Raw genomic sequence first — 13,667 nt, forward strand, 5'->3', positions numbered from 1 at the left:
TACGGGGCGCGTGTGGGATCATCTAATCTGTAGTTTGAAAGGCACAGCAGCCCGAGGTGAGAATACACACGGCCTCGTGGGCGGTGCACATGGTTGGGTTGGCGGCTCAGGATCCTGGGTGGAAAGGGCTTTGAGAGGGGGTGAGGAGGTCTGGAGGAGACACGTGGGGCTGGGTCCATGCCACAGGCGGAAGATGGGGGTCGCCGTGTCCCTCAATGCGCCCCCTGGGAGCATCCCCCCATGGGAGGGACACCGGACACCAGGTTATAGGTGAAATGGCCTTGCCAGGTGACACAGGCCAGCCTCTGCCATCAGTCCCCCCACTGTGATGGCACAACAGGTGCATGAAGGGGATAGCCACGGTGGCAAGGATGGGCACCATGCGTGGCCCCAAGGGCAAGGGCGGTCACTCACCAAGCCCCCCAGCACCGACAGAGACTGACATGCGGCACCGTGCCTCGAGGGGCCGTCAGCTCTTTGACGGCCAGCGGGCTACGTTAGACGCCCTTCTGTCCTAGCAGGGAAGTGACCGCGAGGTGGCCTTCCCTGACCACAGCGCCTCCGGCCCCCAAACCCAGGGGCTCCCAGAGCATTTGATCCGCTGAGGCAGGATGGCACGTGACATTGCATCGGACAAAGGGACCCACGTCACAGCAAAGGACGTGCCTCAGCAGGCACTTGACCGTCAGATGCACAGGCTGCGTCACCCAGACGCTGAGGCCTGATGCGACCGCGCACGCTGAGGCCACGGTGCCACGTACAGAGGGCAGGACCCTGCGAGGATGAGGGGCCGGGGTGCCCTCCGTGACGCAGTATACGAGGAATCGCCCTGACACGGTGCTGCGTCCCCACCGGGCAGACAGCATGGGCCCGGGAAGCACAAAATAGAAGTCGCCTCCACAATCGTTCCCAGTGACCCAGTGGGCATTTGGGGTTTCTAGTCCCTGCGGCTTAGGGTCTGCAGGTCTACAGGTCCTGATGCAGGGAAACACTTCCACAAACGGGAAGCTGTGACCGCCACCTGGGCCATCTGGCACCCTGTGCGCAGAGAGCAGCCGGAGAGGAGTGGCCGCCCCAGCAGGGGGATTGACCCTGACCACCAAGGCCGTGTCGGGATGCTTCAACCCTAGGGGCAGAGAATACATCTGGTTCCCTGCTGCCCCACTGGGGCTCCTCCTGGTATCGCCCTGCCCGTGGCAACGGGACAAGGACAGGGATGGAAAAGGGCCCCGAAACCAGGAGCCCAGACCCCTCGGGTAGGAGGGACAGGGACACCTGGCCAGGTGAGCCACCTAGACTAGCAGAGGAGAATGCGGAGTGAGTAGCGCAGGAGGCAAGTGATATGATTGGCTGGCAGCCCCAGGCTAGCTGCCGGTCACCTCGCCAGCCTTCCCGGGGAGGAAGCCAGCCAGAATTCTAGAGGAGTCCTTCCTGCCAAGCATTCCACCCAGCAAATGGGTACCAGCGGGCACGGCGGCGAGCCCCCGGGCCCCACCCTTCAGTGAACTGCCTGGAGTGTGCTGGGGACAGTTCACAGCGAGCCCTGTCCCAGGAACGTCCCTCGGCCAAAGAGAGCCGCCTCTCCCGAGGCCACGCCCATCCCCGTGGCTTCCAGCAACTGGGCCACGCCTCTCCACCTCAAGTCCAGGGGACTTGAGGGGCCACTGCGACCCCAGAGCCCCCACTGGGATCAGCTGAGGCTCTGACCACACCGGCAGCACGGCTCAACATCTCCCTCTGTCCAGGCCTGTCCCCCTCACCCCCTCACGGCCACTGCTCCTGTCACCACGCCCTAAACCCCGCCGCTCACAGACTCTCCGTCACAGGGGTCCTTCCTGGGATCCTGCAACACAGCTCCTGCGGGCAGGCAGGGAAGCCAGGCAGCCGGCCGGCCTGCCCCAGGGGCAGCTCCAGGGGCAGGCGAGGAAATACGTGGCCCCCATTAGATTCTGGGGCCATCCAGGGACACTCTGCAGCCAGGAAGCAGTGTGGGGAGGTGGCAGGGGGTGGGGGGCACCGCGATTGGAGACCCCTCTGGCAGGGCACTTAGACACACAACCGGCTCCAGCACCAGGCCGACCCGGGCCCCAAGCCCGGCCGCACCACCGACAGGTCCGTGATGGGCAAGTCCGTAATCTCTGTGGGCCCAGGTTTCTTGTCTACAAAGTGAGGATCTAAACGCCCACCACGGTGGGATCCAGAAAATCATGCCAGGTCGGGCGGGTAGGCTCTGGCCCCGCCGTACCCCTCAGCTTCCACAAACACCCGCAGACCATGAAAAACACCAGAACTGCCCACCTGGGCGTCACCTGTTTCCAGGGACGAGTCCTTGTACATTTCCTCGACGCCGGGCCACCAAGCAACGACACTTGTTTCTAGACGCTAGCCATGGGAACGCTCCCAGGGAGCTGAGCAGAGCAGGTCCAAACTCTCCCGCCCTCTCCTCGCCCCTGTGCTGTGCCCCCAGAAACCGTGAGCATCCGGGGGGGTAGCGGGGGGGCCACAGGCACTGCCTGGGCCCCCCAGCACTGAGAACCTGGCAGAGAGGCCACAGTGCCGATGCGTCCGGGGCAGAGAAGTACGCGGGGGGTACCAACCCCCAACTATGGAGTGGGGGAGGGGGCCTGCGTCCCCGTCTACTTCCCGTCCTTAGCAACCCCGCAGATCGTGATGACTGCAGTCTACCAGGGGCGCTAACGGCCGTGGCAAGTGAATGAATGAATGAGTGAATGAGCGAATGAATGAATGGTTACTTGGGTGAGGGCTGAGACAGTGCGTGGCTGGGTGAGCGAGGGGACGGGCAAATGAAGCAATGCATTAATGAGCTGATAGAGGCTAAGGACAGGAATCAAACCCCGAGCGGATGGGTGCACAAGGAGTGACCGAGCACGACCCTCGCCACGCCGGGCGAGGACGCTGCCTCGTGCGCACACACCCTGGGGCCACGGCACGGCGTTGGCAGCCCAAAGCCCGTGGCTCACGCACCATGACGTTCAGGCCCTGGTTGGTGGGCCCCTGTGCCACTATGTACTCGATGCCGGTCTCGTAGACGTCCATGGGCCGCCGGTACTTGACCACGGTGCCCGCGATGTTGAAGTTCTTGGGGCTGTCCACCTTGAAGTTGCCGTTGAAGAAGTAGAAGCCGGCTTCATCCGCGAGAGCTAAAGGAGCACAGGGCAGAGCCACCTGGTCACATGAGCTGGACGGCCACAGGGAGGACTGGGCGGCGGGCGGGGGGTGGGGGGACAGGGAGTGGCCAGTATCACTCACTCAGGCGCCTGTGGCCAGCTCACCCCCGCGACCCTCCCCGAATACCCCGAAGACAGGACACCTCCTCTCGTGGGGGAGTCGGAAGCTCCGACCGTGTCCAGCATGTGGCCCCGGCCAGCGAATGCTAAGGAGAGGTGAGTGCGCTTTCCCATCAGGAGGTAGTGGTGGCTGGCCCGGGGCCCATTTGGTGCCTCTAAAGAGGACCCTTTAGAGGTCACCTCTAAAGAGGCCAGAGTCTGCGAGGTGATGAGTAGCATAGACTAAGCGGCCAAGTGGACCAGGAGGTCAGCGCCCGGGGAAGGCATGCTCTGGACAGCAGGCACTGGCCGGCTCAGGGCAGGGCCATCAGCCCGGCCCTGCTGAGAACTCACTTTGTGACCCTGGGTGAGTAATCCCCGCCCAGCTTCCCACCTTGGGAAGGGAGGGGACCACACATGGGGAGGGGCCCTCCATGCCCCTCCAGGGTCTACACTGAGCGACACTGCAGCCCTGGCCTGCCTGGCCCAGAACGCTGTCCCACCAGCGCCGGCAGGCCCTTCCAGACCACCCCAAGCTGGCCAGAGCCATGCCGACACCGGGAGCCATGACATCCTGTGGCCCGTGCTGCCGTGACCAGGCTGACCTTTTACCCCATCAGTCCATTCTCCCAGGCGTGGCTGAGGGCAACCCCGGGCACATTCTCAGTCGCCCTCTCATTGAGACGGGGTGTGGGTGGACACTTGGAACAGAGGACCTCAGAAGGACAGCCACTCCCAGGGCCTGACCCAAGCCTGATGACGCCCAGACAGCAGGAACGTGCGTGCAGCCCTCAGCAGCCCGTCTCCTGCCAACCCCGGAGGCCGGGACGACTCTCCAGAGCTGGGGTGATTTTTCAGGGCAGCTGGCCCTTCCCTGGGGCTGCGGAGGGCTCGCAGGGTGCTCGGGGCCTCGGGCCCAGGGGATGGGCGTGAGGAGGCAGGCTCCACACGGTGGGGGACAGCGTGTCTTTCAGAGGGTGTCCTCTGAGCCAGTTCCGGAAGCTGGCCGGAGGGAGGGGAAGAGTTCAGTTTCCAGAGCTCCTGATGCAATCCGAGCAGGGGCGGGGAGGGGGGGCCGTCCGTTTATTATCAGGCAGACGCAGCCAGCAAGACTCATCTGCTGGAAAAATACCCTCGACGCAGCGACGTCAGAAAATACCGTGAGTGAGGGTCCAAGCTGCGCCTCCTGGGGCGCGAGCCGGCCCGGCCTCCAGGTATGTGCATAGGGTTAAATCCCGGCCGGCATCCAAAGCCTGTTTCCTGACAGTAATGACCTTCCTTCCTGCGGCTCTGCCTCGGCTCCGAGGCTGCCCTCGCTGTTTCCACGCGGCTGTTTCAAGAGCCATTTCTCTGCAGCCAGCTCTGAGAACACCGTGTTTCCTGGCCTCACCACCCTCCCAGCGGAGGACAGAGCCACCGGCCTGGCAGAGGCCTGGCTCCCGAACTCGGGTGGTGGGGCCGGGGGCCTGGAGTGTGCAGCACTGCTGGTGTGGGGGCCGAGAGCCCAGGTTCCACCGCGGGGACCTTTAGCAGAGTCCCCACCCGCGGCGTCCCCCGAGAAGGGCGGGTTTCAGCCAGCCGTCCTGGCTCTCCCACGCTGCCCTGAGACACGGGCGAGTGAGCCAGGCGTCGGGACCAGCTTCCCTGCCCGGGGCCCCCCGCCCGCCCCCACCCAGGGCAAGGCCACGTGCAGAGCAGCTAAGTGGTGTCAGCACCCACCCACCTGAGCCGGAAGGGGGCACGTCCCGGGGGGCACAGACAGGGCAGGCTGTCAGGACAACGCTCCAACTACAGAGGCAGCCTTTCCAGAAACTGCCATCAGCTCGGGGCCTCGCTTATGCCAATAAGCCCAGAATCCTCACGTCGTCGAAGGCCCCCGACCTACCAAGGTCCAGCTGCCCCGCAGAGACCATCCAGGGGCGAGAACCTCCACCAGGGAGCCGCCAGGCCCGAGTCTGAGTCTCACTTCTGCTTCGTGCGGCTGAAGGCCTCCAGCCAGGCCACCTCCGTGCTCTGGATCTACCTCAACCTATTCGCCTCCTGAGTTTCATCCTTGTGCCCTGGGGGAGGGGCGGTCAGAGATCCCACCTCCAGCACCTCCAGCTTTGGCCTGGGCCAGGCTCTCCAGGGACAGGAAGCCACTAGTGTTGTCACGTGTGGGGGTGGGGTCAGCTTCCCTATGAGCCCTCCCCGACATACACGTCTACACACAGCCAGGTCAAGTTCTGGCTTCTGGGGCCTGACTCTCTCCTGCAGGACGGATCCAGGGTCAAGAATCCACCCATACGTGTGGCCCCACACACACCCACAAGTCCACATGAGGCAGCACCCAGGCCCCGCACGCGTACCTAGGACATCGGCAGACTTCTTCCGCTCCACAATCTGAATGTCTCGGGCACCGGCCGGGATGTGGGTCACCAGAGAGTAACCTGGGGGACATCAGATGACAGTGAGCCGTGGGCCGGCCCCGCTCAGTTGGAAAGTCACCACCCTCCTGTGCTCTTGGTGGGGGAGGGGTGCTGTCTAAGGGCAGCCCCACCCTCAACAGCTGCACCCAGGCCCAGACACGAGTCCAAGGCCCTGCAGACACGCACTGTGCCACCCGGGGACAGGCTCGGGTTCACCCAGGTTCCACAACCCTCTCCTACGAAGGCCCTGCCCCAGCCCCTCTGGAGGGACACCGTGGGCCACAGGGACCTTAAATCCGCTTGGGGTCAAACAGACTTGGGTCCTACTCTGCCACATGTCACCAAGATGATTCTGAAAAAAGTCACTGGAGCCCTTGGGCCTCAGTTTCCTCATCTGCACACAGGGATGATGGCTCCCACTCTGCGTCATGTGGGAAGATGTCTGCCTAGCACAGGGCCTGGCCCCAAGGGCATAGTCACTCTTACTATTTTAAAGGCCCGTGTTGGCCCAGCACCATGTTGATTTAACAGACTTGCTAACACTCAGAGACGCAGGTGGGCAAATACAGCTGAGGGCCGTAGAAGGTGGGGAGGCAGCCGTGGGGACCCCCACAGAGACGCCCAACGGAAGGACTGAGGGTCTAGGGGGGCCGGGGTCTGAGGAAGGGACAGGTGCTGCCAGCACGGCCTAGAGGGTGGTCTGGGGAGGAGACCCCAGAGGAGAGATTCCGAAAGCCCTAAGATAGAAAAGTCTCCCAGGAGGGAACAGTGGCAGCGAGGGGAGTCCACCTGTACCCCCCTCGCCCCCCTTTGCAGGCGCCCAAAGGCCCTGAGCCAGAGTGCGCTGAGTGGCTCCTCGGGGGGCAGAGCGGGAAGCTCTGGTCTGCAGTGTAAACCGCGCCCCACCCCCACCCCCGCCCCAGCCCGTCTCAGGCTCCCCGAGGGCTGGGCCGGGTGCAGACAGAGCAGGGGAGAGGCACACACTAGCCCGCCTCGCCTCCCTCGACAGCGTCTCCCCTACACGCCCATAATACACACAGCGGTGAAGTGAACAGGAAATGATGATTTGGCTTAATTGCCATTTATTCAAATGTGGGTTTAAATACGTTCATTTTTAAATTAGCAACCGGCTCACAAGATTCCTGCGCATCTAATAACGGCTCCTGCACGGCCCAGGGCCGTCGGCGTGGTTAGGGCGCTCGCATTTATCAGGGGAGACTGTGGGTCAGCGCTTGGGACCACAGGCCCAGGAGCCAGGCTGTCTGGGTTCAGACCACGCTCTGCCACTCCCGGCTGTGTGACCTCAGACTAGTGTCTTCACCCCTCTCTGCCTGTTCCCGCGCCCATGGCACCCGTCCAGGACCTGCCTCGTAATGTGCGAGGCACGAACGCCCCGGCCCGGGCGCAGGAAGGACTAGGTGGATGTCGCGGGGTTGGAAGCGTCAGCCCCAGGCCCCCACGCCGGGAGTCCACGGGACACGGCCCTTAGGTGCTCAGAGACACACACTGCCATCTACACGTCTCGGGACCCGGCAAGGAGCAGCCTCTCCCCGTCACGCTTGGCTGTGGGTCCTTCAGACACCTGTCCGGCTGCTCTGCCCCGGGCCCTCCATTTCAGACCCTCCCTGCGGTCTTCATCCAGTCCCTCCTCAGCCCAGCAGACCCATCCCCGGGCCCCTCGTCTAAGCCCTAACGTTAGCTCTGAAATTATCCCTCCTGTGTGGGGTGGACACCGTCAGGGTCCCCGACAGCCGGGTCCACGGAGGCTCCAACTAGTCCGGACCTGCCCAGCCTCGCTCGGGAACCTTGAGCAGGCAATTCCCATGCAGGCCTCGGTCTCCCCATCTGCTAAGTGGGTTTCCAGCGCCCTGCTCTTCCCAGTCTGAAGGCTGTGATAACCCAGGTTGACCCCACAAGCATTTGGAGAGACCCAGAAATGCAGTCAGCGTAGTACTGAGTGCTAAAGTGACACCGTTGCAAAGTACAAAGTCCTGTCACAGGCAGAGACCCCCAAATCCCCACCTGTCCTCCACCCCCCCCCCCCGCCAGCCCCTGCGGAGCCAGGCCTAAACGGGCACGCTGGGTGACCGACCAGCCACTGCCCAAGGGAAGGGAGAGGCCGACTCTGCAAAACGGGTTGGAGGGCTCAGGCCGAGGACTCAAATCTCGCATCAGCCTCACACGAGGATGGGACTTGTGCCTCAGTTTCCCCCTTTTGGGTGCTGCCCCAGAGGCCAAACACGATCCCCCAGGCGAGGGTGCACTCAGGCACCCGGTATTCAGTAGGCGCTCAACAAAGAGCGGCTCAGTATCCCCAGCCAGAGGGGGCCTTCCGGAGCACCTGGCCGGCCCGCCTGGGCACAGCGGGGACCTTCAGGTGGCCGAGAGCGAGGGAGAGGAGCTCACGAGGAGGCACCCCAGGCCGGAGACAGCGCGCAGCCGGCCGGACGGGGAGGGGCGAGGCGCGGGGGGGGGGGGGGGGGGCTCTTACCGAGGTGGGCGTTCCCTTTGCGGTAGTTGCCTGTCACGTGGGTGCAGCTGCTACCGTCCCCCTGGCAGACGCCGCACTTGTCCAGCGTGTGGGTGGAGAAGAGCACCCCGTCACAGCCGATGGGCTGCAGGAAGGGAGGCGGAGAGGGCCGCTGGGAGGGCGCTGCGACCCGGGCCCCCGGGGCCGCCACTGCCACAGGAGGACAGGCGGGGCGGTCAGCGCAGTGAGACCAGTGGTACTTTTGCTACAATGTTTAACAACCTCACATTTTCCAGACACGCAAACCCCTCGCAGGTCGGTGAGCTTGCAGGACGTGCCGTCGCGGGCCGGGACCATGAGCTGCCGCTGACCGTCCACGGTGGTGCAGTGCAGGTCGCACGGCTTGCTGGAGATGTGGACGTAGTCGTCTGACGGGGAGACGGAGGGTCTCAGGGTGGGGGGCGGTGGGGGGATTCAGGAACTTCCTGTCCGTCCCGCCGACACCCGCGTTAGCTCCTCCCACCCATTGCGCGAACGGAAGAACCGAGGGCGGGAGAGCGGAAGGGACAGATCCCCCTACGGACGGTCCCGGGCGGCCCGGCACCTGCTCCGTGAGTGAGAGAGGCCGACTCCTCTTCACGGTGGCCTGTGACCTGACCCCTCCCGCCGGGCCTCACCGTCCACCTGCCCACCCCGGGCCAGGGTGTCCCCTCCCCACCGTCCCCAGAAGGGAGCCGTCGGGTGTGGAGGGGCCGCCCTCGCACTCTGCTCCCCACTGGGCAGCCCAGGGCCTGGTACCGGGGTACAGGGGTTTCCACTGGTGCGTCCGCCCGTCGTACACGCGGGAGTTGAAGGAGATGCATTGCTCCTCCCGGAAGCTCCTCCCGTCCGGCGGACACTCCTGCGGAGCGAGCGAGAGAGCAAGAGAGAGAGAGAGAGAGAGAGAGAGGAGGCTCCAGGAGGAACTCGGCCCGACAAAGGCATTTTTGTCCCGGCTGAGCAGGAAGTGGCTGCGGCCGGGCTGGGGTGGCCTCTCGTTCTCCCTCAGTCCCACTCGCTTTCTGGAAGGAGCAGGGGGCAACCAACCGAAAGGGCTGCTGCCGTCCCTCAAACGCCTACACGCCCTGGCCCTCCTGGTGCTCCGGGCAGGGTCCTTCCACGTCCCCGCCACCCCAGCCTCCTCCCCAGAGGCACTGGGGCGCGGAAGGGGCGCCCGGCCTCGGCTGTGCTGGCACTGTCCCCCACTCGCCTGCGGCCCGGGGCAGAGGGGGGAGGCCTGGGGGTGGGGGGCAGCCGGTCACGCGGGGGGGTAGGTGGGTCTCCCTCCGGAGGAGCTCACAAGCGTCCAGCAGGGGAGCAGACCAGCGATGCCAACACAGGAGCTGTGGCCGCCCGCCTCCCTTCAGGCCCTAAGTCCTCGAGCGTGCACATACCCAGAGACGCTCACGGGGACGCAAAGACCCCTATGGCTTGCTGTCTTTCTACCCCACACCTGTTCTGGGTGGTGGCGGGGGGGAGGGGAGTTCAGGTCCAGACTGGTTTGGCCCCATTGAAGGGGACCCAGAGGCTGAGCCAGAGTCAGCATCTCCTGTCCCCCCTGGGGAGCTGCAGTGAGACTTCTCACGGCTGGGGACGGGACACCTGGTGACTGTCGGTCTCCCAGCAAGCACCCGGCACAGGACTTGTGAGCAGCCTGAGATCTGCACGTTAGAGGCCGCGCGTGAGCCCCCGCCCCCAGCAGAAGCCAGTCCTCACCCCTGCGCATGCACAGCACAGATGTGATCCGAGGCGTAAAGGGGGCTCTGAGCCCAGGACCCCTCACCCTCCTTCTCTTCAACCGGAAGTAAGGGCAGACCCGGCGAAGAGTGCCTGGAGGGTCTGGGGGGCCACCTGAGACCGGCCTAAGGAGCTTGGGGGTAGGGCTGCGGTCCCGCCCAGGCGGGGCCTCACCTGCAGTCTGCACAGTTGGTACCTCTTGGACGTGCCCGTGCAGGTCCTGTTCCCCGCGCCCGTGACCGACGTCCTCCTAGAGGGAAGACCCGGGCTCTGAGCTGGGGGCTGGGGGCCGCGGGCTGCAGGCACCGACCGTGCCCCTGCTCCAGACGGCCTCTGGGCTGGGCCCCGGAAGCCCCCCTCTAATTCCTCTGGCCCCCCCACGACTCCGCCGCAGCCCAGGGGAGGGAAGATACCCAATTCACCTCTGCACCCCCGGCATAGAACCCAGGGTTGTACACAGAACTGATAACAATACCAAGAACGTTTACTCCGTACCACTCCATACGTGAGGAAACTGATGTTCAGAGAGATGAAGTGACTTGCCCAAGGTCACACAGCAAGGACGTAGCAGAAGCAAAGATTTGAACCCAGGCCCACCCGATGGTAACCACTATATCGTATGTTTTTTCCCGTACGAATTCGACTCGGGTCTTCAGAAAAGAAGGACCAGGAAAGACCTCGCCCCTCGTTGAAAAAAATCCCAAGAAACAGACCATGCCTTCTCACGAAAGGGCTGTCTGTCCCCGGAGCCCCGGGGCAGGGTGAACCCCAGGACACGGTCGCCCAGGACCCGTCGGGAGCCTCGGCCCTGACAGGCCAGCAAAAAGGCTCACTCACCTGGCCTGTGCCGCCTCCGCCTGAAGACCCCTCCCGCCTGTCACCCGCTGCCCACCCCCGTGCTAGTCCCACACCTCTGCTGCAGACAGTGCCGCTCCTGGGACGTCACGCCGGCCCCACAGCTGCGGGAGCATGCCGTCCACTTGGTCCACTCTCCCCACCAGTAGGCGGTGGCGTCTGAGCCCCCCTCCAGGCTGTTGGACGTCGGGCTGTGGTCCTGGGCAAGAGTCCCCACGGAAGGTTAGAAGATGCTGGAACGGGACTGGCCCGCCATCCCTTACTGTGGTCAGCAGCACACAGCCCGGCTGGGTCCCTCGGCACCCCCGCCCAGGTGTCCAGGGCAGTCTTGGAGGGAACTCCCCGGAAGTCGTGGGCCTTAAGCCCTCCCAATCTCGAGATCTGGAACATCTTGGGGGCTTGGCGGGAGCCTGAGGCCACACCATCCTTGTTTATCTTCTCCCGAGCAGCCTGGGCCCCGGCCTGGGTTCTGCGGGACACAAGCCCGCCCCGTCTACACGCCCCCTTCCAGGACTTTGCTCCGAAGGAAGCACTCAGCCCCCTCCAACCCCATCCTGCCCAAATCAGCCAGAGTCCCCGTAGGGACTGGTCTGACCGGCTTGTAAGACATATTCCGGGGCTGTGTAGGGATCTGGGAGTGCACGGAGGGCTCGCTGGACACGTGCCCTACACCTGCCACGCAGCCCCTCCCACCTCAGCCCATCTGGGAGAGGGACCCTGCTCCCCACTCACCGTGGCCCCAGTAGATGCCACACGCCCAGCCAGAAGTGCCACAGCCAGCAGGGACCAGACCCAGCGTGAAGGCTGCCGTCTGCCACCCATCCTAGGAAGCAAAGCCACGGTCACTGCCAGGCCAGACCCAGCTCCTCTGACAGCTGAGGAGGGTCCGCTTAAGGGAAGAGCCCTCAGGGCCCGCCCAGCACCGAGGCCCAGAGGCTCTCTGGGATTGATTGGTAGTGGCTGCCTGGTGGCCCCGTTGGGAGAGGCGGGTGAGTGATTAATGATGCCTGCCACAGGCACGAGAACCACAGGTAGGTGAGCTTGCAAAGCCTGCCCCACCTCCCATCTAAGGGTGCACAGGGATGTGTGCTTTGCCTCTGACCACCTGAGCTCCCTAGAGAGGGTCTGCGGAGAAAAGCAGGGACAGCTGAGGAGGCTGCAGGCCCAGGCCGCACCCGTTGGACGAGGGAGCCAAGCCCCAGAACTCAGGCCGCCATCTCCACTGGGGGGACTGGCCTGAACAAGAGCCCCTGGGGATTTTCACCTGCTCAGTGCTAGCTGCCCACCTGGGACAGTGATCTCCCTGCCAGCCACACGGGGCTGCTGGAAGGGCCCATGGATGCCACCCGCTCCGCCAGCCCCTTCCCCTCCCTGGCCCCTGCTACCCCTGCCCTGGAGGGGGCCGGGCCCGGGACCCTCAGGGATCTCAGGCCGCACAGAGTCCAGGCGCCTGTGTCCCTCCCTTGTCCCCCAGGGTGTGGAGTCAGGGCAGACCAGAGCTATGGGGCTGTCTCTTCCCCAACAAGTTAGCACTGTCAGCCCCAAACACCCCTCGACCTCCCTGCCAGGGCTCAAACCAAGGGGAGCCCTTAGCCTCCCCTATCTGCCTCCGCTGTGGGGACGCCTACCTCCTAGAAGGGAGGCACGGGGGCCTTCGGCGGCCTCTGTCCAGGGTCTATCTCAGGTCCTGAGTGTCACTTGCCAGCAGGTCAGAGAAGGGGTTTCGGAAGCCGCCAAGCCTGTCCCCCTACAGCCTGGAAGCGACAGAGGGGAGCCAAGTTGCCCAAAGCCACACGGCAAGGTGGCCAGATACCCGCCGCCCCCCCCCCCCCCCCCGCCCCAGACCACAGTAGACTCAGGGACTCGTCCCCTGCCCCCGGCTACTTTCAAGGAAGAAGGTGTGAAAGTCGCCCCCGCCCCCGCCAGCCCCGAAGCCAACTCCAAATCTGCCCCCCTCCCCTTGCAGGGCTGACACCTGCAGATCTGCGGGAGTCCCGCCAGTGACGCCCGTGCGTCCTAAGAATGTCACCCTGGAGTTTGGAGCCGGAGTCCTCGAGACCCCCACGTCCCCGGCTGCCTGCCTGCCACACCCCCCCCCGTCTGCTACCCCTCCCCCGCAGGCCTCCACCTACAGCCCCCCCTGCGCCCCCCCCCCAGCCTCACACAAGCACAGAGCACCCCCCTCGGCAGCCCCATTGGCCAGTCGGTGCCCCAGCTTCTGCCTGCTGAGCCGAAGACAGGTGCTGAGCCGGCCCCACACTTGGTTTTCATTAAGGCTCCCAGACACCGCTGGCCACAGGCCAGGTCCGGCTCACGCGGGATCCATCCCTCCCTGGGGTCCAAAAACAGCCACCGGCCGGCAGGAGAGGCTCGCCGTGCAAAGACCGGCTTCAGGCGCCCGAGGCTGGGAGCTGAGGGTCCGGACCCCTCCCCGTGAGCCCTCCTCCTGTTACATAACGGCTCCCTGGGGGGGGGGGGGGACCGGGAGATGCTCCGGCCCCCGGCCCCCTCAGAGCTCCATCCGTGCCCCGGGAGGGCCGCGGGGGAGGGGGGGGCAACGCGGGAAGGCAGAGGTGGCCTACCTGGCCCCCGGGTCAGCAGGTCGTCCTCCCGGGGAAGGGGGCAGAGCCGCCGTGCGAGGGAGGCACCAGGTGCCGGGAGCAGGGGGAGGCTCGGAGTGCAGAGGGCCGCGGGCTCTGCCCCTCGCCCGCCCTCCTCCTCCCCCTGGCCGCCTCCGTCCTCCACTTCAAAGAGCACCCACGAGAGGGGGTTCCCGGGGAGGCGCGCAGCCCAGTGGCGGCTCTGTGGCGCGGCCGCCTTTATAGCTGTCAGGCAGACAGGGAGGAACTCACACTTCCCACCAGGCTGCTC

At 65.0% G+C, this 13,667-nt stretch overlaps 1 protein-coding gene across 2 annotated transcripts in view; it reads right to left on the reverse strand.

The window, feature by feature from the left end:
• ADAMTSL2 (ADAMTS like 2) overlaps nt 1–13,556 on the reverse strand; it is a 35,593-nt gene extending 22,037 nt beyond the window's left edge. The window contains exons 1-10 of one of the 2 annotated variants that reach the window (XM_006939621.5): nt 13,379–13,556; nt 12,425–12,550; nt 11,529–11,619; nt 10,853–10,995; nt 10,116–10,191; nt 8,964–9,066; nt 8,448–8,593; nt 8,187–8,310; nt 5,636–5,716; nt 2,986–3,161 (exon numbers count right to left, since the gene is read on the reverse strand). In XM_006939621.5, the coding sequence (XP_006939683.1) occupies nt 2,986–3,161; nt 5,636–5,716; nt 8,187–8,310; nt 8,448–8,593; nt 8,964–9,066; nt 10,116–10,191; nt 10,853–10,995; nt 11,529–11,618 (939 nt within the window). In that variant the 5' untranslated portion in view covers nt 11,619; nt 12,425–12,550; nt 13,379–13,556. Of the gene's footprint in view, nt 1–2,985; nt 3,162–5,635; nt 5,717–8,186; nt 8,311–8,447; nt 8,594–8,963; nt 9,067–10,115; nt 10,192–10,852; nt 10,996–11,528; nt 11,620–12,424; nt 12,551–12,959; nt 13,174–13,378 lie in introns of those variants that run through there. The other variant, XM_023242967.2, reaches the window with a different exon arrangement.
• Nucleotides 13,557–13,667: the final 111 nt, after the last annotated feature.

The sequence above is a fragment of the Felis catus genome, chromosome D4 (genome assembly GCF_018350175.1).
Source record: "Felis catus isolate Fca126 chromosome D4, F.catus_Fca126_mat1.0, whole genome shotgun sequence".
Classification (NCBI taxonomy): Eukaryota; Metazoa; Chordata; class Mammalia; order Carnivora; family Felidae; genus Felis; species Felis catus.